Source organism: Mesoplodon mirus (assembly GCF_964341445.2).
Source record: "Mesoplodon mirus genome assembly, chromosome: 2".
NCBI classification, from domain to species: domain Eukaryota; kingdom Metazoa; phylum Chordata; class Mammalia; order Artiodactyla; family Ziphiidae; genus Mesoplodon; species Mesoplodon mirus.
The window spans coordinates 203,717,509-203,744,892 of NC_138977.1; the positions used below are offsets into that span (position 1 = coordinate 203,717,509).

Sequence of the window (27,384 nt, forward strand, 5' to 3'; positions counted from 1 at the left end):
GACTTTACTGAGCTACCAAATGGATACAAAGACAAAAGTAAACACTAATTTGCTGTTTTTGTCTCTGGCACAGGAGGAGTGGTAAAATTGACACTGTCTGTAAACAGTAATAATGCCAGATATAACACAAAGTACAGGATTCCCCCCCATCTCTCCACCCCCTCCCCACCTCCTCTCCCTAAGACATCCCTCCTGAGATTACTCATCCTGAGGAAACACAGAGAAGCCTCCCTATAGTCCATATGCTGCTACCAAATGGAACCAAGGGAGAATCCAAGTTTGTACTGACTCCTCATTGGAAGAATCAATGGAACTCAAATATTTAATTTTTTCTACCAGCTGACAAAAAAATACAGGGAGGAGAAGGAACAAGAGAGAAAGTATGAAATAATGGTATGTGACACAGCCAGGTTTGGATTAGAACAAGGCTGAAATGACAAAAAGAAGAGTTGAAAATAGAAGCATCCTAAACAAACTAAAAAGTTTTTTAAAAAAATTCAGCTTGTGCCCAGGCCTAGGGGTTCATAAAAGATATAGGAAGGGGCTTCCCTGGAGGTGCAGTGGTTAGGAATCCACCTGCCAATGCAGGGGACACGGGTTTGAGCCCTGGTCTGGGAAGATCCCACATGCTTCGGAGCAACTAAGCCCGTGCGCCACAACTACTGAGCCTGCGCTCTAGGGCCCATGAGCCACAACTACTGAGCCTGTGTGCCACAACTACTGAAGCCCACGCGCCTAGAGCTTGTGATCTGCAACAAGAGAAGCCACTGCAATGAGAAGTCCACTCGACGCAACTAGAGAAAGCCCATGCGCAATGATGAAGACCCAATGCAGCCACAAATAAATAAATAAATTTGTTAAAAAAAAAAAAAGATATAGGAAAAGAGGATGAATTCAAAAGAGAAAGTTACCTGACCAGAGCTCCCGCCAGGTATAATGCAGGCGTACTCTACACTTCTTCTGATAGCAAAGTAGTTTATGTACTACCTGAATGCAGCGCCTGTAAGAGAAAAAGAGAAAGACTGGAATAAGCCTAAAAATATGGTGCAACTCACCACAGATACCCTTTAATGAGGCAGCTTTTGCTAAGGCCACAAAAGACACTGGATATGAATCTGTACACATGGGAAAGAAATGAACTTCTACCTGCAGCTTTCTGGTAGATAAATCCCCCCTCCCCGAAAAGGGAACCCTCTTGCACTGTTGGTGGGAATGTAAATTGATACAGCCACTATGGAGAACAGTACGGAGGTTCCTTAAAAAACTAAAAATAGGGCTTCCCTGGTGGCGCAGTGGTTGAGAGTCCGCCTGCCGATGCAGGGGACACGGGTTCGTGCCCCGGTCTGGGAGGATCCCACATGCCACGGAGCGGCTGGGCCCGTGAGCCATGGCCGCTGAGCCTGCGCGTCCGGAGCCTGCGCTCCGCAACGGGAGAGGCCACAACAGTGAGAGGCCCGCGTACCGCAAAAAAAAAAAAAACTAAAAATAGAACTACCATATGACCCAGCAATCCCACTACTGGGCATATACCCTGAGAAAACCATAATTCAAAAAGAGTCATGCACCACAATGTTCACTGCAGCTCTATTTACCATAGCCAGGCCATGGAAGCAACTTAAGTGTCCATCAACAGATGAATGGATAAAGAAGATGTGACACATATATACAATGGAATATTACTCAGCCAGAAAAAGAAACGAAATTGAGTTATTTGTAGTGAGGTGGATAGACCTAGAGTCTGTCATACAGAGTGAAGTAAGTCAGAAAGAGAAAAATACCATATGCTAACACATGTATATGGAATCTAAAAAAAAAAAAAACTGGTTCTGATGAACCTAGGGGCAGGACAGGAATAAAGACACAGACGTAGAGAATGGACGTGAGGACCTGGGAAGGGGGAAGGGTAAGCTGGGACGATGTGAGAGAGTGGCACGGACATATACACACTACCAAATATAAAACAGATAGCTAGTGGGAAGCAGCCGCATAGCACAAGGAGATCAGCTCGGTGCTTTGGGACCACCTAGAGGGGTGGGATAGGGAGGATGGGAGGGAGACGTAAGAGGGAGGACATATGGGGGTATATGTATATGTATAGCTGATTCACTTTTTTATAAAGCAGAAACTATACATCATTGTAAAGCAATTATACTCCAATAAAGATGTTAAAAAAAAAAATCCCCTCTCCCCATCCCACACACCCTGCTTGCACTAATTCCCCCTATCACTAGGAAAAGGGAGCTATAACCACATATAGGTCAATATTCAATTAGGCACTACTGATACCATTCCCTTGAGTATCTTTCCTGAGAGGAAGGATGCACCAGTAGACCAAAATTAGACTACTCCATTCGAAATTGCAAACATAGGATGCAAAAACATAAAATTAAAGACCTTAAGTCTTTAGATCTATTTAAATTTATTTTTAATATAAATTAAATTTTAAATAAAAGTTAAATTTTATTTACATTAAAAGTTAAATTAAAAATTCAGTTCTGGGGACTTCCCTGGTGGTCCAGTGGTCAAGACTCCACGCTTCCAATGCAGGTGGCCCGGGTTCAATCCCTGGTCAGGGAACTAGATCCCACATGCTGCAACTAAAAGATCCCACATGCCACAACTAAAGATCCCGCATGCTGCAACAAAGATCCCGCATGCTGCAACTAAGACCCAGCACAGCCAAATAAATAAATAAATAATTTTAAAACTATATTAAAAAATATATATATATATATATAAATATATATATACTGGCTGAATGACTCTAAACTGACTGCTTAGGGTGTTTCTTTTATGCATGTAGTGGTTTCCTATTTCAACACAAGACAGTTTCATTTTAACCTGAAATCTTCTTGTGGGGTCCACTGAAGTCTCTACCCACAGGTCTGAGAATCCCTGATTAGAGAGTCCAAGTTTTACATGTAAGAGTAACTTAAAGGAGAATTTACTCTCCCCAGAGACTATTTCCCCTAACTCCCAAATCCTGGGCCAGCAGTGGGAGTGGCGGCAAGAATCACAGAGTAGACATCCAGAAGAAGAAATTCATTTGTTGGGTTTTCCTACCTCTTACTGCTCCAGGCAAGACTTTTCTTTCTTTCTTTCTTTCTTTCTTTCATTTTTTTCCGGAAACGCAGGCTCAGCGGCCATGGCTCACAGGCCCAGCCGCTCCACGGCATGTGGGATCTTCCCAGACCAGGGCACGAACTCATGTCCCCTGCATCGGCAGGCGGACTCTTAACCACTGCGCCACCAGGGAAGCCCCTCTTTCTTTTCATATAAGCACCTTCCCCCATTATTACTTTACCTACAGCATTCATACACAGATATGAAACTATTTCGTTTCTGACACAGATTCTGACGTGAGTATTAAGTCTTTCCATGCTCCATATTTCTTCATATTTCACCAGGAAGATTATACACTTATCTGAAATGGTAGAAATTCATTTTGCTTTCAATTTCTCATTGCGCTGCATGTTGCTGAAAAGCACTACATAATGAGAAGTGAGAGCAGCAACCTGGCCTGATGCCCAGCTCGGAGCAGATAAGTTCACCTAAAAAGGACTTGATGCTCCAAATGCCAAAAATTGGAAAGAAGGCTGGAAGTTGCAGGAGGGAGATGTGGAAATATGCCCATGGGTAGTAATGAAGAAAGTGAATTCAGCCTGAGGGTAGGAACTTCTGCCCAGCCTCTGTCAGCTTGTTATCTTCTCCATCTTCCCTAACCTCAGGACATTCAATCAGGAAGCAGGTGGAAAAAGAACTGAGAAAGCAAGGCAAAACAAAAAAAGGCAGGAACTACTGGGGAGAGGGAGTTAAAATACTTAGTGTAGATCAGGTTCACTGGCCGGGATGTGAGGGTTTGGGTGGACAATGACATAACTCTAAGTACTGAATATACAGTCTTATCATGTCATCCTCATCTTCTACTATTACACCCATCGTCCACTTAAATCAGGTAACATTTTTTCTACTCTCTTATCCTTCCTCCATGTACCCTACACTCTAATCCTCCTGAATTACTTTCTATTCTCCAAACATGCCACACTTTCAAGTCTCCAAGCTTTTGAACATGCTGGTCCTCTGCTTGGGATGTCCCTCCCCCACTCCTCTGCATGGAAAACTCCTATTGTTTCTTCATGACTCAGGTCAAACACAGCCCCCTCTGATGCCCCAGTGAGCATTAGTCACCCTGTACAAATCTTTCCTTTGTCATTTATCATAGTAGTAGTTAAGAAAGAGTACAGCCTCTGGGGTCAGACAGACTTGAGTTTGAATCTTGGTGATGCAACCTAACTAGGTAGGGAACTGTGGTAGCCAGCCTGCAAGATGGCCCCCAATGGTCCCCACCTCCTGGCATTCACAACCTTATGGAGTCTCTTCCCACACTGTGTTAGGCTTGGTCTGTATGACCAACAGAAATGGCATGTCATTTGAGATTAAGTTATAAAAGGCATTATGGCTTCCATCCTGGGCTCTCACTCTTCTCTTTCTCTCTTGGATTACTTGCTTTGAAGAAAGCCAGCTGCCATGTCAAGCAACCCTATGGAGAGGCCCACATGGCAAGGAACTGAGATTTATCAACAACCATGTAAGTGAGCTTGGAAGCAATTCTCCAGCCCCAGTACAGCCCAGTAGAGCCCCAGTAAAGCTAACACATTGACTGCAGCCTCTGCCAAACCCTATGCCCAAACTACCCAGCTAAGCCGCTAGGATTTCTGAGCCACAAAAACTATGAGGTAGTAAATGTTTGTTTTAAACCCCTATGTTTTGAAGTAGTTTGTTACATAGCAATAGATAATACACCTGAGAAGGGGTGGGAACAGCTTAGGATTTACTCTAAGAAAGTTTGGGTTCAAGTCCAGGCAATGGTGCTTACTAACAGAATAACCCAACCTCCAGAGCCTCAGTTTCCTTGCTTGGAAAATGAGAAAACTAAGACTATAATAATATACTACAAAATAAAGAGCATATCCTAGAACCAGAACATTAGATAAACAAGCTAAAAATATAATCTGTAGCAAAACAAATCTGATCCCTGAGGTACTGATGTTCAGCGATCCCATCTAAAACAAGCAGAAAACTCATCTGGTAAGTGTTATTTTTTTAAAAAAAGCAGCTTTTCATGGTCTTTGAGTTGAAATAAAGGATCAGACTAACTTTTAAACACCCAAAAGATATGGAAAAATGCAAACCACAACCTACTTACCTAAAAGTAAAATTTGTATCATTATTTCATATCTAGGAAACCAAAAATATGTAGCCTACAAACAGTCTAAAAAGCTGGAGATCTACTCTAGTCAGAGTAAAATCTTTCATATCTCCCTAGATCCCAGGCCTAGCATTGGAATGAGGTATACTAAGCTTGCTGTGCACCAAACTTCTCTCTTACTCAAAAAAGTGGAGGTACTAATTCTGTTGTCAGACTGAATTCAGATGCATTTTAAGGAATAAAGATAATACATACATTTGAGATCACACTAACATGGCACAGCTAGCTGTTAGGCACTGACGATAAGAAGAATGCTGAAATAGCAAAGAAGAGAGAAAGCCTAAAGGCTTAAACTTTATTAAAATATGAAGATTTTCAGTCATCTCTAGTTATACTGCTTGTAAAGAATTGTGACAGACAATCAGATCTCCTCAGGAGGCAGGAATCTTCCAGCCTGGCCACTATATACATAATCTGCCTAGCTAGCAGAGTTCTGACTATGTTGCTAGTACAGTGTAGGCTAAGAATGAACCAAAAGATCTATCCCTCTGGCCTTTCCATATCTTTTAAATACTGGTGACTCCTTTGATGCCAAAGCCCAGGGATGACTAAGTGGTCTGCTAGTATTCCATATCCTTGGATACAGGAGTCACCTATGATCACTGCTTCAACTCATCAGCCCTGTTCTTCATGCAGTGTGCCTAAAAGTGATAATGAAGATACGTAGTTTGTACTTTTCCCCCCTTCTGGAAAAATGTATAAAACAGGCCATAAAACACTCCCTGACACTTCTCCGCATATAAATGTGCTTTTCCTGAAGTGTACATAAAAATTTTGTGACTATTAAACTTCCCATCACTCCATTCTATAAAACAGATTTGCACACATTAAATGAACCACGGTACTTACACATAGAGATCCATAGGAAACTCCTTCATCATGTGTGTTACAATAAACTCTACCATCAGGTCTGAATGGGAAAAAGAGAAAAATTAGATCAATCAGAATGAAATTCATTGCTTGCCTTTGGGCTGGGAAAAAAAACCTTCTCAGTGCACTTTATTTTATATAAGGCACTTTTTGCAACACTTTCACCACCTGCCACTTGTAAGGTAACAAGAAAATTAGTTCTCTCCTACTTCCAGAAGGATACTTTGACCTGCCAATAAACTCAGATACAAGGGAGATTTCATTGTACAGATATTTCATACCATGACACTAATGCAAAATGCCAGAGGGAAATCATATTCTGAGAACCAAGTGATGAGGCAAGCAGAGAAAAAAACTATGGATCACATCCGTGTAATCAGACTCAAACTCTAAAGCTATGTCAGTCTATCTCGTCTTCCTATCACACTCAGTTTGACAGGTATTGACTGAAATGGTCTGGGGAGATTTGGGTCAATAGAGGCTTAATATTACATAGCCTTAATTACTGTTTCTAAAATCAAGTAGATTTAGGAAGTAGGGCTGAATACCCAGGTGAAATGGGATTAAGAGTTCAGATCATTTGCCTGAGGAAAATGCAGAATTCTGGGCAGACTAAATTACCTACAATACAGCCCCCTAGCTGTCAGCTCTGTCAGCCTCCTCTCAGCTTAATTTACTCAGAGGAAGTTTTGTATGTCGGAACCTTGAACTTTAAGCCTCCTGGCCAGCTGAGACATCAATTTGGACCAAGAAAGGGAGGGAAGAATTTGAAATCTTGATCAGGTATAAGATAGTTTACAAATTTAAATCATGTATCAAGGTTAGACTTAGACATTTGTCTCCCTACAAAGATCTTTTTCTTTGAACAAAAGCACCCTTTAATTGAGCATTATATTCATTGGGATTGCTTTACCAAACTCAACAAGAAACATGGTTTCTTAGGCCAGGGAAGAAACCTAACTAGTAACTTCTTCTCTGAGGAGGAAGCGCACATCAACAAGGATCTATCCCTCATGTTAATCATGAAAACCTATCGCTGGCCCAGAAACATGCCAATTTTGATGATACTCACCCAGTACTGCACATACCAAAGGACGACAGGGAAGGTTCTTGTCTGCTGCCTTCTTCCTGTGTCTCATAGGCTTCACATAAAAAAGAAATGAAACTAGTAGACATCTGAACTAACATCCAATGGCTCACCATCATGTTTTTCATGCAAATAAAATCACTACTGGGGGCTTCCCTGGTGGTGCAGTGGTTAAGAATCCGCCTGCCAAGTGGTTGGGAGTCTGCCTGCCGATGCGGGGGACGCGGGTTCATGCCCCAGTCTGGGAGGATCCCACGTGCCGCGGAGCGGCTGGGCCCGTGAGCCATGGCCGCTGAGCCTGCGCGTCTGGAGCCTGTGCTCCGCAGCGGGAGGGGCCACGGCAGTGAGAGGCCCGCGTACCACAAAAAACAAACAAACAAACAAACAAAAAAAAAGCCTAGCATTATCAAAAAGGCAAAGATATAGTATGAGGAAAAATAGATGTTTAAAAAAAAAAAAAAAAAAAAAGAATCCTCCTGCCAATGAAAGGGACACGGGTTCAAGCCCTGGTCCGGGAAGATCCCACATGCCACGGAGCAACTAAGCCCGTGCACCACAACTACTGAGCCTGCGCTCTAGAGCCTGTGAGCCACAACTAATGAGCCTGTGTGCCACAACTACTGAAGCCTGCACGCCTAGAGCCCATGCTCCGCAACAAGAGAAGGCACCACAGTGAGAAGCCCACGCACCGCGACGAAGAGTAGCCCCTGCTCACCGCAACTAGAGAAAGCCCGTGCACGGCAACGAAGATCCAGCACAGCCAATAAATAAATAAAAAGAAATTTATTTTTAAAAAAAGAAAATGTGACTGTGTAAAGGCAGCAACAGTAGCAGTTAAAAAAAAAAGTTTTTTTTAAAGAAAGTTTTAATATAAACCTCAATGTGATATTTCTGAACATACCTCCAAGTTTTAGGAAATTCCCTGATCCTTCATACTCTTATTTCCCCCACCTCTCAGATGAATAAATCAAAGCAGAATCTAGCATCAACCAATCAAAGATCATACTACATTTTGAAAGCAAAAGGCTTAGGCCCATCTCCTTATTGTAATCTACATTACTGATACATTCTATCTTGTATATACTTGTATAAAAGTATATCTCTAGTCAAGATATACTTTTTGGGGTATTTTTGTTTGTTTGTTTTTAAATTTATTTATTTTATTTATTTATTTTTGGCTGCGTTGGGTCTTCGCTGCTGTGCGTGGGCTTCCTCTACTTGCCGCAAGCAGGGGTTACCCTTCGTTGCGGTGCGCATGCTTCTCATCGGGGTGGCTTCTCTTGTTGCGGAGCATGGGCTCTAGGTGCGCAGGCTTCATTAGTTGTGGCACACGAGCTCAGCAGTTGTGGCACACAGGCTTAGTTGCTCCGTGGCATGTGGGATCTTCCCGGACCAGGGATCGAACCCATGTCTCGTGCACTGGCAGGCGGATTCTTAACCACTGTGCCACCAGGGAAGTTCCTTTTTGTTTGTTTTTTGTTTGTTTGTTTGTTTTTGGCCACGTCGGGTGGCATGTGGGATCTTAGTTCCCCGACCAGGGATCAAACCCATGCCCCCTGCAGAGGAACTGCAGAGTCTTAACCACTGGACTGCCAGGGAAGTCCCCTGATACATTATAATATTACTGCCATGGGTATACGATTATGGATCTTTCCACCCTCTCTTGAGCAGGTAACACCTCCATGACACACACAAAAAATCCCAACAACTAGTATGGGCCTTCTGAACGGCAGTTAAGCAAGAGCCCTTTAGCATAAATTTCCATCCACACTTGTTCTAGTAGGATCCATTTTGTGTTGGCAGAAAAATTCCTCTAAGAAAAAACAAGAAGCAAAAGTCACACTTACCATTCTATGTAAGTTTACTCGAAAATTCATGTTGTCATCATGCAAAAATGCATTGGCATACTGATCCTAATAAAAATAGAAACATAGATAAAAAGTAAGGAATGAGTGCTATACTTAAGAAACTCAGTTTATAATCTATAATCTTAAAGTCCAAGGATTTGTAGGACTTAAAGAACTCCTTTCAAGGACCAGTTAGAGAGCTAATGGGATGAGCCTAGAGCCTTTATGTCAAGCCCCACTTAAGCCATGAGATTTCACTTGGGTGCAATTTCCCAGTGTGTCTCTAACGGGCCAAAAATCTCTAAGCAAATTACAAACAATAAAAATTAAGGCACAGGCACTTGAGGCAAATGCTGAGAGGAATGTGTTTTCCTATTCTCTCTTCCTTCCCATCTGCCCAAGGAGCCTGCTCTGTTTGTGACAGTTTGAAGGTTTTCATAGGGACTTCAGGATACATGTGCAGGCTCCACATGAGGATCTACGATTAAGAAGAAAGGTCTAGGGCCTCCCTGGTGGCGCAGTGGTTGAGAGTCCGCCTGCCGATGCAGGGGATACGGGTTCGTGCCCCGGTCTGGGAGGATCCCATATGCCGCGGAGCGGCTGGGCCCGTGAGCCATGGCCGCTGGGCCTGCGCGTCCGGAGCCTGTGCTCCGCAACGGGAGAGGCCACAACAGTGAGAGGCCCGCATACCGCAAAAAGAAAAAAAAAAAAAAAAAAAAAAGAAGAAAGGTCTACACTCCGCCGGGAACGGGCTTGGCACAGCAAGAGAAAGCTGCTTACACAGGCAACGTGGCAGTAGGCAAGACCCCGTCTCTCCCTGGCTTTGCTGAAGACTGATGGAAAATCAAAAACCTCTCACCATGAATCAGTAATAAACATCCCTTGGCCCTTTCCCAACATCTCTTCTGAAGATCTGACGTGCCTACAGACTCCAATTCCCAGGAACTGTTACCATTTGTGAAAAACAATTCCTTTAAAGATTTTCTTAGAAATATTTTTGAAAAGCAATTACACGAGGCCCACTGCTAATAAGCAGCTCTTCTATAACCAGCTACCCCTAACCTGGTGAAAAGTAGGTCATCTTTTCACCAAGAACATAAAAATGGAAAGACTGAGAGAGGTCTCTACTCCACATGGACCACACCTTAACTGTTTTTCTTAGGAGAGAAAAGATCAGAATAAGGAGTAAGTGAAGGAGGAGTCTGAAACTACAAACTTAGCTCTAAATTGACTCAATTTCTGCCATACCTGTGTTGCCACCAAGATCTAGGGTGAGTTCAGGCCTAATTAATCCAACCAAAAGTGTCTCCTTACAAAGCCCAAGCATCTCTTCTTTTTTCCCCTCGGGTTCTTGTTCTTCATTAAACTGCAATCAGCCCACTTTACTCAGTTTCCAATGCCCCTCTTCGGCTTTTGTCTCCACCTCTCCCCACAGAAACCTGAGCTCCTTTTTTCATTTTGCTAAATACAAAAGACCCAACATGAACAGTTTCAAAAGGGCAGGACTGTTTTCTCTGAAGAGGCATAAGTCTCTTCAGAGTTTCAAACTCTGAAGAACTAGAATCTTAAAAAAATAAAATAAAAAAAGAACTAGAATATTCCAGTTATAGCAGTTATCCTATCACAATTCATTATTAGGTCATGCAGTAAATACTGAGCCTCTACTATGTGCCAGACACTAAGAATACACTGGTGAAGAAGACAAAGTACCTCCTATTGCTTACATTCTAGTGGTGCTTACATTCTAGTGGAGGAGATAATACAAAGTGGGAAGATTTTCTCTCCTAAACTTTAGGACTCTAAAAGTCAGGGGACAGGAACTTGGAAGAAGTGCAGAAAAAGACAGCACTTTGTTAAGAGATTAGCTAATACCAGAAGGTTGGTGAGACCTACCTCTGCAATACACGTAAGGATAATCAGACAGAGTTTGCCGCTGTGAAGCCGGTGCTCATCTGAAAAGAAAAAATAAACCCTTCTCTCTAAATCATCCAGACCATGTTTCTATAGAGAATAAAGATGTGTATCATCAAAAAGAACATTCACACTTTCTCTCCCCACAAAATTCATGAATGAAAATCAAGGTTCTACTAGAGTAATCCTTGCTTTTCTTCTAGGCAAAAGAATTCCCCCATAAGATTTTTTTCGTAAGTATTCTGGTAGTCTGATGGATAGCTAACCATCTTCCTGAGAACCATCCAATTATTGTAATGGTCACTAATACCATGGCCCAAGTCAGGGTTATGCCCTTTGTTTCCATATCAGCCCTTTGCTTCTGAATAATCAGACCTATTCCCTTTCCCACCCCTCCTCATCCACTAGCTAAAAGCACCACCACCTTTACCCATCTACCACAAAATCCAGAAAAGTTTTATACCTGTTCATAGCAAACTGGCTATGAATCAGAAAGAAATTAACTGGAGACTAGGGTCCAGCTCATGCTTCTCCTTGCACTGTGAACACTACTTATGACCAGAAAAGCTGATCATTTTTCTTCCTGCCAAAGCTATTCACTCTAAAATATTTATTTAGTACCTACTATGTGGCAGGCACTGTGCTAGGCAATAGAGACATAGCACTGAACTAAACAAAGGTCTGTGGTCTCCCAGAACTCACATTCTAGTTATTTAAAAAGAAGGCAACCTCAATAACAGGGCTCTAAGCCCAAACAAATGACCCAGAAAGAGCTACTCCATCACTGCCAGTTACCAGAACCATCAAAACCTCTTTACTTTCCAGGACCTTTGTGGGTGAGGGGGTGAAATGGAGGTAAAAAGAGGGTCATTGGGACTCCCTGGTGGTCCAGTGGTTAAGAATCCACCTTCCAATGCAGGGGACTGGGGTTTGATCCCTGGTCAGGGAACTAAGATCCCACATGCCGCAGGGCAACTAAGCCCATGAGTGGCAACTACTAAGCCCGCGCTCCACAACTAGAGAGCCCATGCACCACAACCAGAGAGAAGCCTGCATGCTGACGCAAATATCCCGCATGCCACAACTAAGACCTGACAAAGCCAGATAAATAAATAAATATTTTTAAAAAAGAAAAAAAGAAGGTCATACCAGCATATCCAAACCAGAAAAATGGCTTATGATGTTTCAAATTAGCTTTGACGGGACCCAGACTAAAGTCCATTCTGGAGAGATCTATTAACGGATTACAGTGCTGTAGAAGTTAGCCAACAGTACACACCCTGACATTAACCTGTTACTTCCTCAAAGATGGAATCTATCAACTAAAACCTGACAATAAGAAGGCATAATGAGGGTGTGGTCAAAGAAATACATTTGCTTCTCCTTGGTGCTAGGCAGTGCAAAAGAGTAATGACATGCTCCTACCTGACATTCCCAGGAGCTTACAGCAGAGCCCCTAGGCCAGAAGAGAAATGCCTCTGCCTGCAAAATTAGATTCATAAGACTCTTCTACCTATTCCTGGCCAGAGTTTCTCTGGCACTATCTTCCCTTTCCCCTTAAGCTGATAAGCAACTCTGTAGAAAAGCCTGCAGCTATCTCTCCACTTAAAAAAAATTGTTCCTGAAAACAAAAATAAGGCATATTTCATTATAAACATTTTTTTTTAATTCAGAAAAGCACAAAAAAAGAACAATAAAAACCAAGTTTAATCACACCACCGGGAATTCACTGGTGGCACAGTGGTTAAGAATCCACCTGCCATGGGCCTCCCTGGTGGCGCAGTGGTTGGGAGTCCGCCTGCCGATGCAGGGGATGCGGGTTCGTGCCCCGGTCTGGGAGGATCCCATATGCCGCGGAGCGGCTGGGCCCGTGAGCCATGGCCGCTGGGCCTGCGCATCCGGAGCCTGTGCTCCGCAACGGGGGAGGCCACGGCAGTGGGAGGCCCGCATACCGCGAAAAAAAAAAAAAAAAAAAGAATCCACCTGCCAATGCAGGGGACATGGGTTCGAGCCCTGGTCCGGGAAGATCCCACATGCCGCGGAGCAACTAAGCCCGTGAGCCACAACTACTGAGCCTGCACACCTAGAGCCTGTGCTCCGCAACAAGAGAAGCCACCGCAATGAGAAGCCTGTGCACACTGCAATGAAGAGCAGCCCCGCTTGCCACAACTAGAGAAAAGCCCATGTGTAGCAATGAAGACCCAACACAGTCAAAAATAAATAAATAAATTTATTTTAAAAAAAAAACAAACTCTGCAACAGTCTTCAATATCAGGGTTGAAACTGTTGGATAAATAAACTATTTATTAAAAATGAAAAAATAAAAATAAAATAAATAAAATAAAATGCTAGTGTAGTTTAAAAGCTATTGGTTATGGGCTTCCCTGGTGGCGCAGTGGTTAAGAATCCGCCTGCCACTGCAGGGGACACGGGTTCAAGCCCTGGTCAGGGAAGATCCCACATGCCTCGGAGCAACTAAGCCCATGTGCCACAACTATTGAGCCTGCACTCTAGAGCCTGTGAGCCACAACTACTGAGCCCATGTGCCACAACTACTGAAGCCCATGCGCCTAGAGCCCGTGCTCCACAACAAGACAAGCCACTGCAATCAGAAGCCCACGCACAGCAAGAAAGAGTAGCCCCCACTCGCTGCAACTAGAGAAAGCTGGCGCACAGCAATGAAGACCCAATGCAGCCAAAAATAAATAAATAAATAAATAAATTTATATATTTAAAAGAAAAAAAACAACTATCGGTTATGGAAAACATTCTGGGGACAATTGGGAAAAACTAAATATGGACTATTACATGATATTAGAGAATTACTGTTGGGAATTCCCTGGTGGGCCAGTGGTTAGGACTCGGTGTTTTCACTGCAGTGGCCCAGGTTCAATCCTTGGTCAGGGAACTAAGATCCCGCAAGACGTGTGGCACGGCCAAAAAAAAAAAAAGAACTATTGTTGATTTTCTTAGCCTTAATGATGGATACCTAGGAAAATGCCTTTAATTTTGAGATACATGCCGAAGTACTTCTGGTGTGAAGTACAATGACGTCTGCAACTTACTTTAAAATTATTCAGGCAAAATAAGAATAACAGAAATTTAAAGATAAACCAAATATGGCAAAATGTTAATGGGTGTATGACTGATCACTGTATGACCCTTTCAGCTTCTCTGTTTACTGGAGTTTTTTCATTTAAAAAATTGGAGGAAACGGCTTCCCTGGTGGTGCACTGGTTGAGAGTCTGCCTGCCGATGAAGGGGACACGGGTTCGTGCCCCGGTCCGGGAAGATCCCACATGCCGCGGAGCGGCTAGGCCCGTGAGCCATGGCCGCTGAGCCTGCGCGTCCGGAGCCTGTGCTCCGTAACGGGAGAGGCCACAACAGTGAGAGGCCCGCGTACGGCAAAAAAAAAAAAAAAAAAAAAAAATTGGAGGAAAAATGCTACCTCAGTGTCACCATGAAATAAAAGGCTCATTTCCAGAGAAACTTAAAACTGGGATATATTCCACTTATATGAGGTAGTCAAATCCAAAGAGACAGAAAGCAGAATGGTGGTTGCCAGGGGTTGGGAAAAGGGGAGAATGTGAGGAATAGGGAATAAGTTTTTAATGGGTACAGTTTTAGTTTCACAAGATGAAGCGCTCTAAAGATGGATGGTAGTAATGGTTGCATAACAATGGGATCGTACTTAGTGCCACTTAAAAATAGTTAAAATGGTAAATTTTACTACAATAAAAAGTATAATAGAAATAAATAAATAAAAATTGTAAACATATAAATCTGGTATAAAGAAAAAACTAGGTTTAAAAAAAAAACCCTGAGATGTATATACTGGACAGAATTTGCTGGGCTTCCTCCCAATCCCTTCTTCTAGCCCAACTATTCCACTACCCTACCACCGATTAAAAGATCATAGAAAAATCATCAACAGAGGAAGAACAGGACACTAGACAGAGTAAACTCAAAATTTTCTAATACCTATTTCTCTCCCACTTCCATTCTGCATTTCAAGGATGAGTACTGACACACCTGTTTTAAGTGTTAAAGAACACAGTCCCTCTGAATTGCACCTCTTCCTACCGTACTCTGTACAACAGTCCTAATTCTCACTATGAGCTGATGTTTTCAGTTCTTGTCCTCAAAAGGGAATTCCCTGAAACATGCTAATCCCCTCACTTCCCACACACAAGAGTCTGCATCCACTTATCAAAATCTGCTAAGAAGACTTGCTAGTTTTTGTAGAGATCAATTTTTTTCCTGTTCTACTTTGGAGCACTCCCCCTCCAGCTCCAGGTTTCCCCAACACCATCTAATTGTCATCTGGCAATAAGAAATCACTGTTTGCCAGTAATCAGGACCATCACCTTGCACAGGAGGTCTCAATGGTTCATCTTGTCCAAGCTTCAAAGTATTAATGCTGCCCCTTGCTCTAGCTAAGCAGCTACCTGCCACCTCCTGCTTCCTGAGCCCCCAAAGTAGCATGCCTTACCTTTGGTGTCCTGCATGACAATCGAGCTATACTTTAAGAAGGTTATCAGTAGATTACTGGTCTGTACATCTGCATCCAGTGGGAGTTCCACAGAACTTATAACTAGAATAAAACAGATGAAATGCATTTAGCCTATAACATATTCCATCTAACACTTCTACCTATACAGACAGCCAACTTGCCAGCAGGCAAGGAAATCACGAAATAATCTTTTTACACAACAGAGGAAAGACCGAGTGCTTATCATAAAACCTTTATCTAGTCTTCCTAGGCCTCTACAGCCCTTCCTACCCCCAAGATTAAGCCCAATGCCCTTCTCTCCTACCTAAGAATGCCAGTCTCCAGAACAGTGCTTTTCTCCCAACATCCTAAGAAAGGTATTTTGATTCCACTTTCTAGCCCCAAGTAATCCAAAAGGGTTCAAGACCCTTCTTAAAAGCAATTTAATTTGTACCTAAGTGAAAGGGCTGTACTGAATATAAATGAGCCTTGCTTTGATGAGTCTACTGCTTAAAATAAATGACAATTCATTCCTAATATGGAGAAATATTGCTCAATTTTGAGAATAAGGCTTTAGGCTGGAAATACCCAAGATGGAAAGGAAAAAAAGTTAAGGCAGAACTACATTCAAATACTATTTTTTAATCCCTTCCCCACTTGAAAGGGAACCTGAAAAGGAATACCAGACTAAAGATAGGTGGACATTACTGATTGGGACAGAGTTTTATATAACCAGCTGCTTGATGTTTCCAAGAGAAACTACCCCTACTCACATTCTCTGTGTCACAGTCCCAGTGAACAGTAAGGGACCAGACTAAGGCTGACCCACAAAGGACAGCCCTAATATAGATTTCCCAAGTTTCTAATACTTTACACGAGACTCAGACATCTTGTTAAGTACTTTTACACTGTCGAAGACATAATATATAAGCAAAAGGAAGCTCACGATAGCCCAGACAAACTAGAGAATCTATAGCTTTCTGTTATATTTTCACCTACGAAGACTCAGCTGAGTTTGGGATATTATTCATAATATGTATTCATAACCATAATGAATCCCCCTGGAGTTATTACGATCTATACAGAGAACATTTATTAACAATGGGAAACATTTGCATATTATGGATCCAAAATACATAGCAAGCACAGCAAAAAGCGTTATGAGAAATTAGCATGCCTAACCCTTGGCTGTTTTCCCACAGTTCAGCCCCCAAGAACTAATAAAAGACAAATATATTTTTATGTTGAAAGACTAAAAGGTCTTAATTCATGTTATGGGTTAATGACCTGAGACTGTCATTTCAATCTACAGCCTATTCTGAAGCTCAGAGCCCATAATCATTCCTTTGTCCAATACAAAGAGGCATCTAACTAGTTAGTGGGACTTTTTTCCCCACTCAAACACAGCAATAACTAAAAAACTGCCTTATATAATATGTAGAAATATAGAAGTATATGTATTTTTAGTTTACCGGAAAGTCCTCTCATGCCAAGGCTGAGCTGTCAAATGTCAAGTCTGAACTGAGAACAAATGTTACAGCTAAACTGCTGGCTTTTAAAAAATAATGGCTCCAGTGACATACCTTTAAATATAACTAGGCTACTGAGCACCAGTTATATTAAAAACCAATTAAAACCAAAACTTGAAAACAGGGTTATAATACTTAGATTCGTACAGAAAGGAAATGAGTTAGGAGAGAAGAAAAAGAACAAAACAGAAGAGACAGAATAAAATCCCTCACAAATTAAAATCTCCTTCCTAAGCAAGAGTTTATTCCTTGATCTTTGGCTTCATAATTCTTCCCAGCAGCCTTTGTCAAGGGAGACAGTCATTTGAAAGTGGGCTGACTCCAATCTTCCCACTAGAAAAAATAAAAGCTCACTGGTTGTAGGTAAGTAAGCACAAATCCTGCCATTGCATAATCAAGTGTGTGGGTGGAAGTGTTCCCAATGAACAGTTTGAAAGGCAGTTCTCTGAAGCATCCAAACCCCAACATTACATGGAACTCAGATAAACACACACACACACACACGCACGCACGCATGCACCTACATACACGCCTTTTGATATCCATGGTAACCAGGCAGGCTGCATCGTTAAAGAGAAAGATCAGTATTTCCGTTGGGATATTTGGTGACCTGAATAAGCAGAGACAAGTAGGCAATCCTGCTACATGTTCCTTCTCATTAAGATACAGGCGTGCCCCGCTTTTCGAAAGCTCATTTTTACATAAGCCACTTCACCTTTACGAAAAACCTACATTAGTATCTGTTCTTGCTAATGGAAAGAAATCCAAAGAGAATTTCCACTTTTAAGGAAAAAAGCGGGACTTCCCTGGTGGCGCAGTAGTTAAGAATCTGCCTGCCAATGCAGGGGACATGGGTTCGAGCCCTGGTCCGGAAAGATCCCACATGCCGCGGAGCAACTAAGCCCACGAGCCACACCTACTGAAGCCCACGCGCCTAGAACCCGTGCTCCGCAACAAGAGAAGCCACCGCAATGAGAAGCCTGCACACCGCAACGAAGAGTAGCCCCCACTCCCTGCAACTACAGAAAGCCCGCGGGCAGCAGCGAAGACCCAACGCAGCCAAAAATAAATAAATAAATAAATTTATTTTTTTAAAAAAAGTAACAAAGAGAAAAGGCGAAGTGGGGAGGGGCAGAATAGGGTTAGGGAATTGAGAGGTACATACTACTATATAAACTAAGTAAGCTACAAGGATATATCACAGGGATTACAGCCTATATTTCATATAACTATAAATGGAGTATAATCTTTAAAAATTGTGAACCACTATTTGTATACCTGAAACTTATGTAATATTGTAAATCAACTATACTACAATTTTTTAATTAATTAATTAAAAAAAAAAAAAAAAAGACAAGTGAGGGAATGCCCTGGCAGTCCAGCAGTGAGGACTCTGCGCTTTCACTGCAGAAGGCCCAGGTTCAATCTCTGGTCGGGGAACTGAGATCCCACAAGCCGTATGGCCCAAAAAAAAAAAAAGGCAAGTGATAACAAGTATTGGTGAGGATGTGGAAAAAAACGAACCCTTGTGCACTGTTGATTGGAATGTAAATCGGTGTAACCACAACTATGAAGGTTCCTCAAAAAATTAAAAACAGAACTACCATATGATCCAGCAATCCCACTTCTAGGTATATATACAAAAGAAATGAAAACAGGGTATCAAAGAGATATTTTCACTCCCGTGTTCATTACAGCATTATGCACAGTAGCCAAGATATGGAAACAGCTTAAGTGTTCATCTACAGATAAATGGATACAGAAGATATCATATATATATATATACAAGGGAATATTATTCAGTCACAAGGAAGAAGGAAACTCTGCCATTTGCAGCAACATGGATGGACTAGAGAATATTACTCATAGTGAAATAAGTCAGACAGAGAAAGACAAATACTGTACTGCATCATTTACATGTGGAATCTAAAAAAAAATAGTCAAACTTATAGAAGCAGAGAGTAGAATAGTGGTTGCCAGGGGCTAGGGGTGGGGGAAATATAAAGCGGTTGGTAAAAGGGTACAAAATTTCAGTTGTAAGATTAATAAAATCTGGAGATCTAATGTAAAATATGGGGACTATGTTGATAACACCATGTTGTATTTGAAATCTGTTAAGAGAGTAGAACTTAAATGTTCTCACCTCCTCCAAAAAATAAAAAGATAAATATGTGAGGTAATGAATGTGTTAATTAAATAGATGGGGGGAATTCTCTCACAATGTATATGCATATCAAATCACCTCAATAAAACTGAAAAAAAATTTAAAGAAAGTATACACGTTCCATTTTTTTTCCCTCACATTTAGACGATGAAAAGTAGAAAAAAAAATCCTACCACCTACTAACAACTAGAAATGAATGTAACAAGAGACAGGAGTTGGGGGCGGTGGGGAGAAAGAAAGAAAAAAGGCAAAAAATGAACATCGTGTTTAGCATTTGTTTTGTAGCAAGTTGTAACAGAGGCAGCGAGCATCCCAGGCAGTTGAGAGTGGCACCACCAAATTCCTTCCCCAGGAGCTACACGCAGCATCTAAGTATCAAGCTGCCACAGCTTTAAACTGTGTCTGTGAGCATCTGTGCTTTATCTAGATTTCCTTTGTAAACCTGTTAGCAAGATGTGTCCTCAGGTAATTGCTTCTTTGCTTTACGCCTTTTCGGCTTACAGAAGGTTTCATATGAGAGAGCTCTACTTTCAGACAGCAGGGGAAACCTGTATTTTGGAATTTGACTTTCAATTCTAAACAGATCCAATTTGCTGCCATAGACTTGAATATCAGTGGCACCTCCCAGTCATGCTTTTGTACCAATAATGCTTGTATTATCTTGAAATGCTAATGCCACAGGTGTTATATGAAACTTTGAAGGAGAAAAAACAGATCAAAGACGGTCATGTCACATACAGACAGGAGGGAGGCACAAAGAAAGGATCAAAGTTAGATTTCCTGTACTTCTTTATCCAAAATGAGGTCAACATTTGAGGCAAAACATCAAATATTAATGAAGATTATTTTTAGGTTAAGTTATTCCATCAAACACACTCAGCTGACAATAGAACCAATTCAGGCTGACACAAAGTCTATCAGGCAAAATTTATTATTTCTTTTCTGTTACCCTTTTCTTAAGTGCCAGTGGTAAGTGGAGATTTTTTTGTTATTTTTTTAGGGAGGGAGGTCTTAAATACCCAGCAAACTCCCAATTATTATGCACTAGTCATTTTTTAACTGGGTGTACCTGGCAGACACATAACAGTGAGCAAATCCCAGGTTCACTTTCTCATCCATTTATTCAACAAATATTTACTAAGCAGTGACCATGCCGGGCACTGTGCTGGGCAATTAGTGGTAAACAAAACAGGCATGGTCCCAGCCCTGATCCATGTTGTGGTTTTTAGTCTCAACTCTCACTAACCTTAGGCAAACCTCTTATTTCTCTGGCCTCAATTCCCTCATTTGTCAAATGATAACAAGAGATAATATTACTATTTTACATTTATTTCAGTGAGATATTCATAAAACATCTCATCTGAGCCTCACAAGTACCCTGACAGTTTGGCAGGACAGACATCACTGACCTCTAAGGTCCCTTTTAAATCTAGCATTCTATGCTTCTACAACCATTCCCTGAGGAGGACAAGCTGGAGTTATGTAGCTTCTTTACAGAAAAAAGCACTTGACTTTCTTTTCCAGACTTTTCTTTGGAGCTTCATGAATCCTGAAGGACAGTTCTTCAGATAATTTCTTAAGCAAAAGAATTAACAATTGTGCTTTTTGTTAAAAAAAAACAAAAAACAAAAAAAAACCAAAAGAACTCTGCTCACCCCTGAAGTTTCAAGATCATATTCGTCCACAAAACAAAGGAGATGGTGGACTTACCATCAGAGGAGGGCGGAGTGGTCCCCAGCGGTGTGGCTGGGGTTGCTGGAGCAGGGCCGACGGGGGTTGTCACCAAGCCCATTTCTGGATGACTCTGAACGAGAGCACAGATAAGGGTAAGAAAGAGAAAATCCAGTTCTGGGTATCCTCTGCTTATCCTTTCTGGTATTCCTGGCCTCATAATTAGACAGAAAGCTCACTGAGGAGGGACTGCTTCTACATTTAGTTCCTATGAGTACCTGATTACTGTTGATGCTTGCTAAACTCTAATGAGACGCTCTGCAGGCTAGTTTTCTTTAAACAACTAAGTTCCCATTACGTAAGTTTTTCTGCAGAACCATATGAATAAAAAACTGGGATAGGGGCTTCCCTGGTGGCGCAGTGGTTGAGAGTCCGCCTGCCGATGCAGGGGATGCGGGTTCGTGCCCCGGTCTGGGAAGATCCCACAAGCCGCAGAGCGGCTAGGCCCGTGAGCCATGGCTGCTGAGCCTGCGTGTCTGGAGCCTGTGCTCCACAACGGGAGAGGCCACAACAGTGAGAGGCCAGCGTAAAAAAAAAAAAAAAAAAAAAAAAAACTGGGATAAACAAATATACAGAATTATTCCACACATACACAAAAGGGCACTTTCTGTCCTATTTGAACCTATCTGAGAAGGGACTATTCTTATCAGATCAACCTAAAACACATCTACAGACTGTTCTAATGACCACATAGTTGACTAATAAATGCAGGTGAGCCAAGGAGATAACAGGTACTATAAAAAGAGCTATGCAGAGGGCAGCCTTCCCATTTCACAACAAACAAGAGCATGTGGGGCTGGGAGGCAGAGACATGGGCGAGACATCCACTGGGGACCAAAACAGATGACTCCTCTTTCCCTTACCTTCCTTAGCCATCCCTGCCAACATCAGCTCTTGAAAATTGGGCTGAGTTGTGGCTACTCCTTTCTCTTCCCCAACAACTTTACCAAATTTTACCCATCTCACTTCTTCCTTTAAAATCAGTTATAGAATTCAAAGAGCAGACAAGGAACACCCTGAGAATAGTGGGTAAAGTCTCATGTTATCAGTCATGAAAAATGATAAGTCCCTCTTAGCCAGACCCTCAAACCAGCACACTGCTTTTTGACCTTATTTTTTTTGTTATTGAAACTCAGTGGATCCCATACACATCTGCCCTTTGAGAAAAAAGCATAAGCAAACTTTCCTTTAAAAGAAACCTTCATACATATTCTAAACAGTCTGGCTTTAAAATAAAAACACTTTATCAATTTTTTAAGACAGCTTTCATGAGCATCACTCAAGTTTTCAACCTGTTTAAGTTCTCTTCTGTACCAACTACCGAGGCTATCCCCTAGGCAAGTGATCCAGCACTCAGGATTCTATGACTTTCTGCTTTCAGTATTTGTAAACTTTTTTTTTTTTTTTTTTTTTTGGTTAACAGCTAACCTTACACTGCACAATATATTTTGTACTCTTCTTCTTTGGACATGGGTAAGATAATAAGATAAGTGACGTGGCCTATTTTATCTCCGGTTGTAATTCCACAAAGGTTTAGAAAGCAGAAAGCCTGTTATATACATCCATATGGGCAGATAATACCAAGGGATTTCCGGTGAGCAAAATGAAGTAATCTCAACTCATTTGGTTAGCAAAATCAGTACACTGGTCAAGACCATTAACTTTGCATGTTATCAGATCCATTTCAGCACCAGATGGAAACATACATATTTGAGGAGAGCGTGAAGCAAAGGCAACTGATGCAACTCTTTATAACTACCACTCACCAATGCAAAGTAGGGTTTACATGGCACAGCCAGATAGGCTTTTCAACGGAGTGAACCTGTATGAAATTCAGGGAGAAAAAGAATTGAAGTTTTTAACATAACCAACCTGGGCTAACACTGTGATAAAGTTGCGATTTAAATGAACAGCTTCGTAAAGTGCCAGAAGGATGGCCTCGTTGGTTCTAAAGAAAAAGAGAACAAATTGGAGAGTCTCTTATAATGAAGAAGTTAAAAGAGTATAACCCTCAAGATAACATTTCACTCCAGCTCCTCATTATAAATCCCTTTGAGTTTCTAATACTCCCTTTATTTCCTTTTGGGGCTTATGTAAAGGGTATACAGTCAGAGCTTTAACTTTAATTCCTTAGAACTAGTTCTTATCTACTTCATTCACTATTTCCCCCCTCTCGCTTTTCCACCCCAATCCAGTTAAGTCTTTAACTGGCTCAGACACCAAGCCCTCTTTCATTTAATTCCAGAGACAGCTGGGAACAGTTTTTCAGCTTCTTGGGGCTCAATACATGTGACTGAAGCAGAGTTTTCTAAGGTTCCGTTATTGTTCAAAACTCAAGAAACAGTTGATAAATCACCAAAAAAGTTTGAATCTGTAAAAGATTAGCAGAGGTAATGTTTCACACTTTCATATCCAGTGAGAGAGCCCACACTAATATTCAAGTCACCGCACAAGAACGTCAGCCACTTACTGCACTGAGATTTTCTCATGGGCATCTGCTATGAACATGCTGCCCACCTGTGGAAGAAAAGGGGAATTGCAGAGTTATAGCAGGGAAATGTGAGAGGTGCTCTGTGCCTACAAGCCTTTAATCAGTCAAAAAACAAGCTGCTTGGAACCCTGGCCCACCAGTCACACACAACGAAACCAGCTCACTTTGAAGACCTTAAAATAATCATAAGTAATAAATGAAACAATGAGAGCTCCCTAACTTGTCTTTACTTAAAGGGACTTAAAAAAACAAAAAAACAATCCCAGTACTTTTGTCCAGCTCTCCTTTTTAATGCGTAAGTTTAGTAACCACTGACAACAAGTAAACGACAACCTAAACATCCTCATCACTTTGCATCTGTCCTTGAATTTGCTTATTTGAAGTCAGGAACTAACTCACAAAGAACAAGGAAAGCAGGCTGTTCATCCAACACAGAGCCATCTTTGGGGCAATATCTGGGTTTCAGACCAGAACTGTCTAAATGAAACCTACTGTCCATCTTTTACATCATAAAACCTTTTGTTTGTGTCCTAGCTAGGGCAGCTGAATAAGTAAATGGAGTAGATTGCCTCCAATATGTGTGATATCAGAGGCACTGAGATAGATGCCCATCCATCTAAGAATACCTTTTCCACCTACTTATTGATGCCCAAAACCATGCAGCTGGAGCTTCATTTATTTGGTAGAAAACTTTTTCTTCTCGGCTAGAAGGCAAAGGTCCCTAGGAGCAATATAATTATATCTAATTCATCTAATCAAACACCAATAGAGCACTCACACTGCTCTGACATCTGAGGGATTATCCATTGTGCTTCAGAGTTAAAGAGTTTATCAAGTCCTTTCCTTGACAGTAGGCTCTGAGAATGAGGAAGGCATAGATATTGTGGGGGAAAAGTTGCCTTTTGGGGGACAAGATGGGGGGACTGCTGTTTCTTGCAATGAACTCAAAATGTCTTGCTCTAGGGCTGATTACTTGAATACTAATGCCCAAGAAGACAGACTTTCTGAATCTAAGTTCCAAGACTCCTAGATTTATCTCTTAAAAATCAGTCCCAGATTATCTGGCCTAAAATGCCTATTGTGCTAAGGTTGAGATACCTCGCTCAGGAGTCTTGCAAACTGAACCAATAACTTTCCTAAACTATGGACCTCTCAGCCCAGACCTTAAGCCTTTAGATGAGTGGCTCAGATCACTGCACCAATCCCTCGACTCCAGGACCAACTACAAGAGATGAAGGGGCCACTGCAGACAGCCAAGGATCACTCAGGGCTGGACTTGGATCTAAATCCTCCTATTCTGTGTTCCATAGCATCAGTCCTCAAACAAAGCCAACTCTTTAGGAAGCAAAAGTCTGGCTTAATATGAACATTTTTTTTTGTTTTGTTTTTGTTTTTGTAATCTTTAAAAAATTGATTAATTTGAAAAAAACAAAAATTCTAACCCTGGTGGTCCAGTGATTAAGACTCCACGCTCCCAATGAAGGGGGCCCGGGTTCAATCCCTGGTCAGGAAACTAGAGCCTGCATGCCACAACTAAGACCCAGGGCAGCCAAATAAATAAATACTAGAAAAAATAAATAAATAAACTTCTGGGGCTTCCCCGGTGGCGCAGTGGTTGAGAGTTCGCCTGCCGATGCAGGGGACACGGGTTCGTGCCCTGGTCCGGGAAAATTCCACATGCTGCGGAGTGGCTGGGCCTGTGAGCCATGGCCGCTGAGCCTGCGCGTCCGGAGCCTGTGCTCCACAACGGGAGAGGCCACAACAGTGAGAGGCCCGCGTACCGCAAAAAATAAATAAATAAACGTCTGAGTCTAAATTTGTCTACCCCTGCAGATCTCATATATTTCTGAGCAGGAGAGAAAAAACAAGTAGGACTTACCATATTTGTTAAAGCAGAGAAAAAACCGCCCTGGTGTTCTTCTTCCTTGTCTTTATACTGCCTGAACAAAAATAACTAAATTCAACTTTAGTATTATTTATCACATGTCTTTGTCCTTGGCATACTAAGTGGTAATCAGAGCAGCTCATTTGCAGAATTCACTGACTCCAAAAAACAAAAGCGTTATGACAACCCAGCCACTGCAGTTTCTCCTGCAAGCTAAGAGGCACCCATCTGCTCTTGAGGTAGTGTGTACCAAAATGCCCAGCTACTTCGGGAGAGTCTTAGAAAGCAAGCTGCAAAAGTGTGAAACTGCTCTAACATATGGCTGATCCAGTTATTTCCCAAACAGACTATTACTTGAAAAGTGTGACAGTAAAATTAAGGCTGTAACAGTGAAAATCTTGTTTGTTTTTGAAGGAAAAGGAGGGAAATCTGTGAGCTAAACTATTTGCGGAGATGGGACAGATTTGAAATCCCAGTACCCAATTGTGTATAAGGCAAGTCTGGAAGGGAGTAAGAAAGATCCTGCCTGGTTCTTGCCAGGATTAGATACACTTCTGGTTTCCATTCACTGAATACCAAATCCTTCCCCATCCCCAGCAAGAGGGAAAGCAAGCATCAATGAAAAGAGCCCCCAGAACAGACAGGGACTCTAGGAAGCTGCAGTTGATTACTGATGAAAAAGAAGTATCTGTCAAACTAGAACTAATTCAGTGCTTTCTTTTCTTTTTTTTTTTTTAAGCATACAAAAAGCAGTGTTTCACAACCTTTTTTACATAGAAAACGGTATTTATATGATACATTGGGCTAAATGGAAGAGCTTGCTTATGGCTGGAAAACTAGTTAAAATGCTCTGCAATAAAATACCAAAGGTTGCATAAGAATGTTTGAATGTAAGAGTTGCTTAAACAAAAGATGGACACTAACATGGTGGCTACTTCTCCCCAGTATTAAAAACAACTGCTGCTAAAGCCATCAAGCCCAGCTAGAATAAATGCATCTGCCAGCAGTTGTACCTCTAAATACTCTTCTAGGATAGGTAAGAGACGTTCACGCAAGAACTCTTAACAAACCTGTTTCCTACTCAACCAATTCAAATGAAAATTAGACCCTTCCCTTCTGGAAAGGTGGACTTACCTGTTATACTCAGATAAAGCTTGAGCAATCACAAGCCCCATTCCCTAGAGAGAAAAAAGATAGCACAGGTGAGATAAGGGGCTGTTGGCGATACTATGACTAGACCACGGAAAACACTAATTACAGCGCCATGGTCCAAGCCCAAGAAGTTCTACCTGAAAGTAGGCAACAGGACAGGAATTCTGAGAGACACTGTCAAAGAATCAAAAGGAACTTCTTTGGAAAGATTTTTCTTATCTAATTATCTTACTTAAGGGTTCCAGATACAATTAAAATAGAGTAACAAGGGATGAAACAGACCAGCTCAGACCACTGACAATTTCACTGGGATCATTTTCACCTCAAAAGAAAAGAGTGAGTTAGAATCTTCAAACAAAAAGCTCTCGAATGTCTCTAAAACAACCCATAATAAAAGTGACAATGAGTCCCACGTTAAATGAAGGTGCAGGGACTTCCCTGGTGGCGCAGTGGTTAAGAATCCACCTGCCAATGCGGGCGACAAGAGTTCGAGCCCTGGTCCAAGAAGATCCCACACGTCGCGGAGCAACTAAGCCCATGCGCCACAACTACTGAGCCTGTGCTCTAGAGCCCGTGAGCCACAACCTCTGAAGCCCGCGCACCTAGAGCTCATGCTCCGCCACAAGAGAAGCCACCACAATGAGAAGCCTGCACACCGCAACGAAGAGTAGCCCCGGCTCGCCACAATTAGAGAAAGGCTGGGCGCAGCAACGAAAACCCAACACAGCCAAAAGTAAAATTAATTAATTAATTAATTTTTTAAAAAAAAGAAGAAGAACCTGTTGTTGCTTCCCCAACATTGATTTAAAAAAAAAAAAAAAAGAATCTGTCTACCAATGCAGGGATACAGGTTCGAGCCCTGGTCCGGAAAGATCCCACATGCCGCGGAGCAACTAAGCCCATGCACCACAACTACTGAGCCTGTGCTCTAGAGCCCACAAGCCACAACTACTGAA

General features: G+C 41.9%; 1 protein-coding gene across 5 annotated transcripts in view; it reads right to left on the reverse strand.

Annotated features, from left to right (window-relative positions):
• ARMH3 (armadillo like helical domain containing 3) overlaps nucleotides 1-27,384 on the reverse strand; it is a 181,098-nt gene that overhangs the window by 115,030 nt on the left and 38,684 nt on the right. For all 5 annotated transcript variants that reach the window (XM_082601457.1, XM_082601455.1, XM_082601453.1 and 2 more), the window contains exons 10-20: nucleotides 26,411-26,454; nucleotides 25,271-25,331; nucleotides 23,371-23,417; nucleotides 22,773-22,848; nucleotides 20,880-20,973; nucleotides 15,477-15,578; nucleotides 10,967-11,025; nucleotides 9,074-9,139; nucleotides 7,212-7,281; nucleotides 6,119-6,179; nucleotides 912-1,000 (exon numbers count right to left, since the gene is read on the reverse strand). In XM_082601457.1, the coding sequence (XP_082457583.1) occupies nucleotides 912-1,000; nucleotides 6,119-6,179; nucleotides 7,212-7,281; nucleotides 9,074-9,139; nucleotides 10,967-11,025; nucleotides 15,477-15,578; nucleotides 20,880-20,973; nucleotides 22,773-22,848; nucleotides 23,371-23,417; nucleotides 25,271-25,331; nucleotides 26,411-26,454 (769 nt within the window). The remainder of the gene's footprint in view (nucleotides 1-911; nucleotides 1,001-6,118; nucleotides 6,180-7,211; nucleotides 7,282-9,073; nucleotides 9,140-10,966; nucleotides 11,026-15,476; nucleotides 15,579-20,879; nucleotides 20,974-22,772; nucleotides 22,849-23,370; nucleotides 23,418-25,270; nucleotides 25,332-26,410; nucleotides 26,455-27,384) is intronic.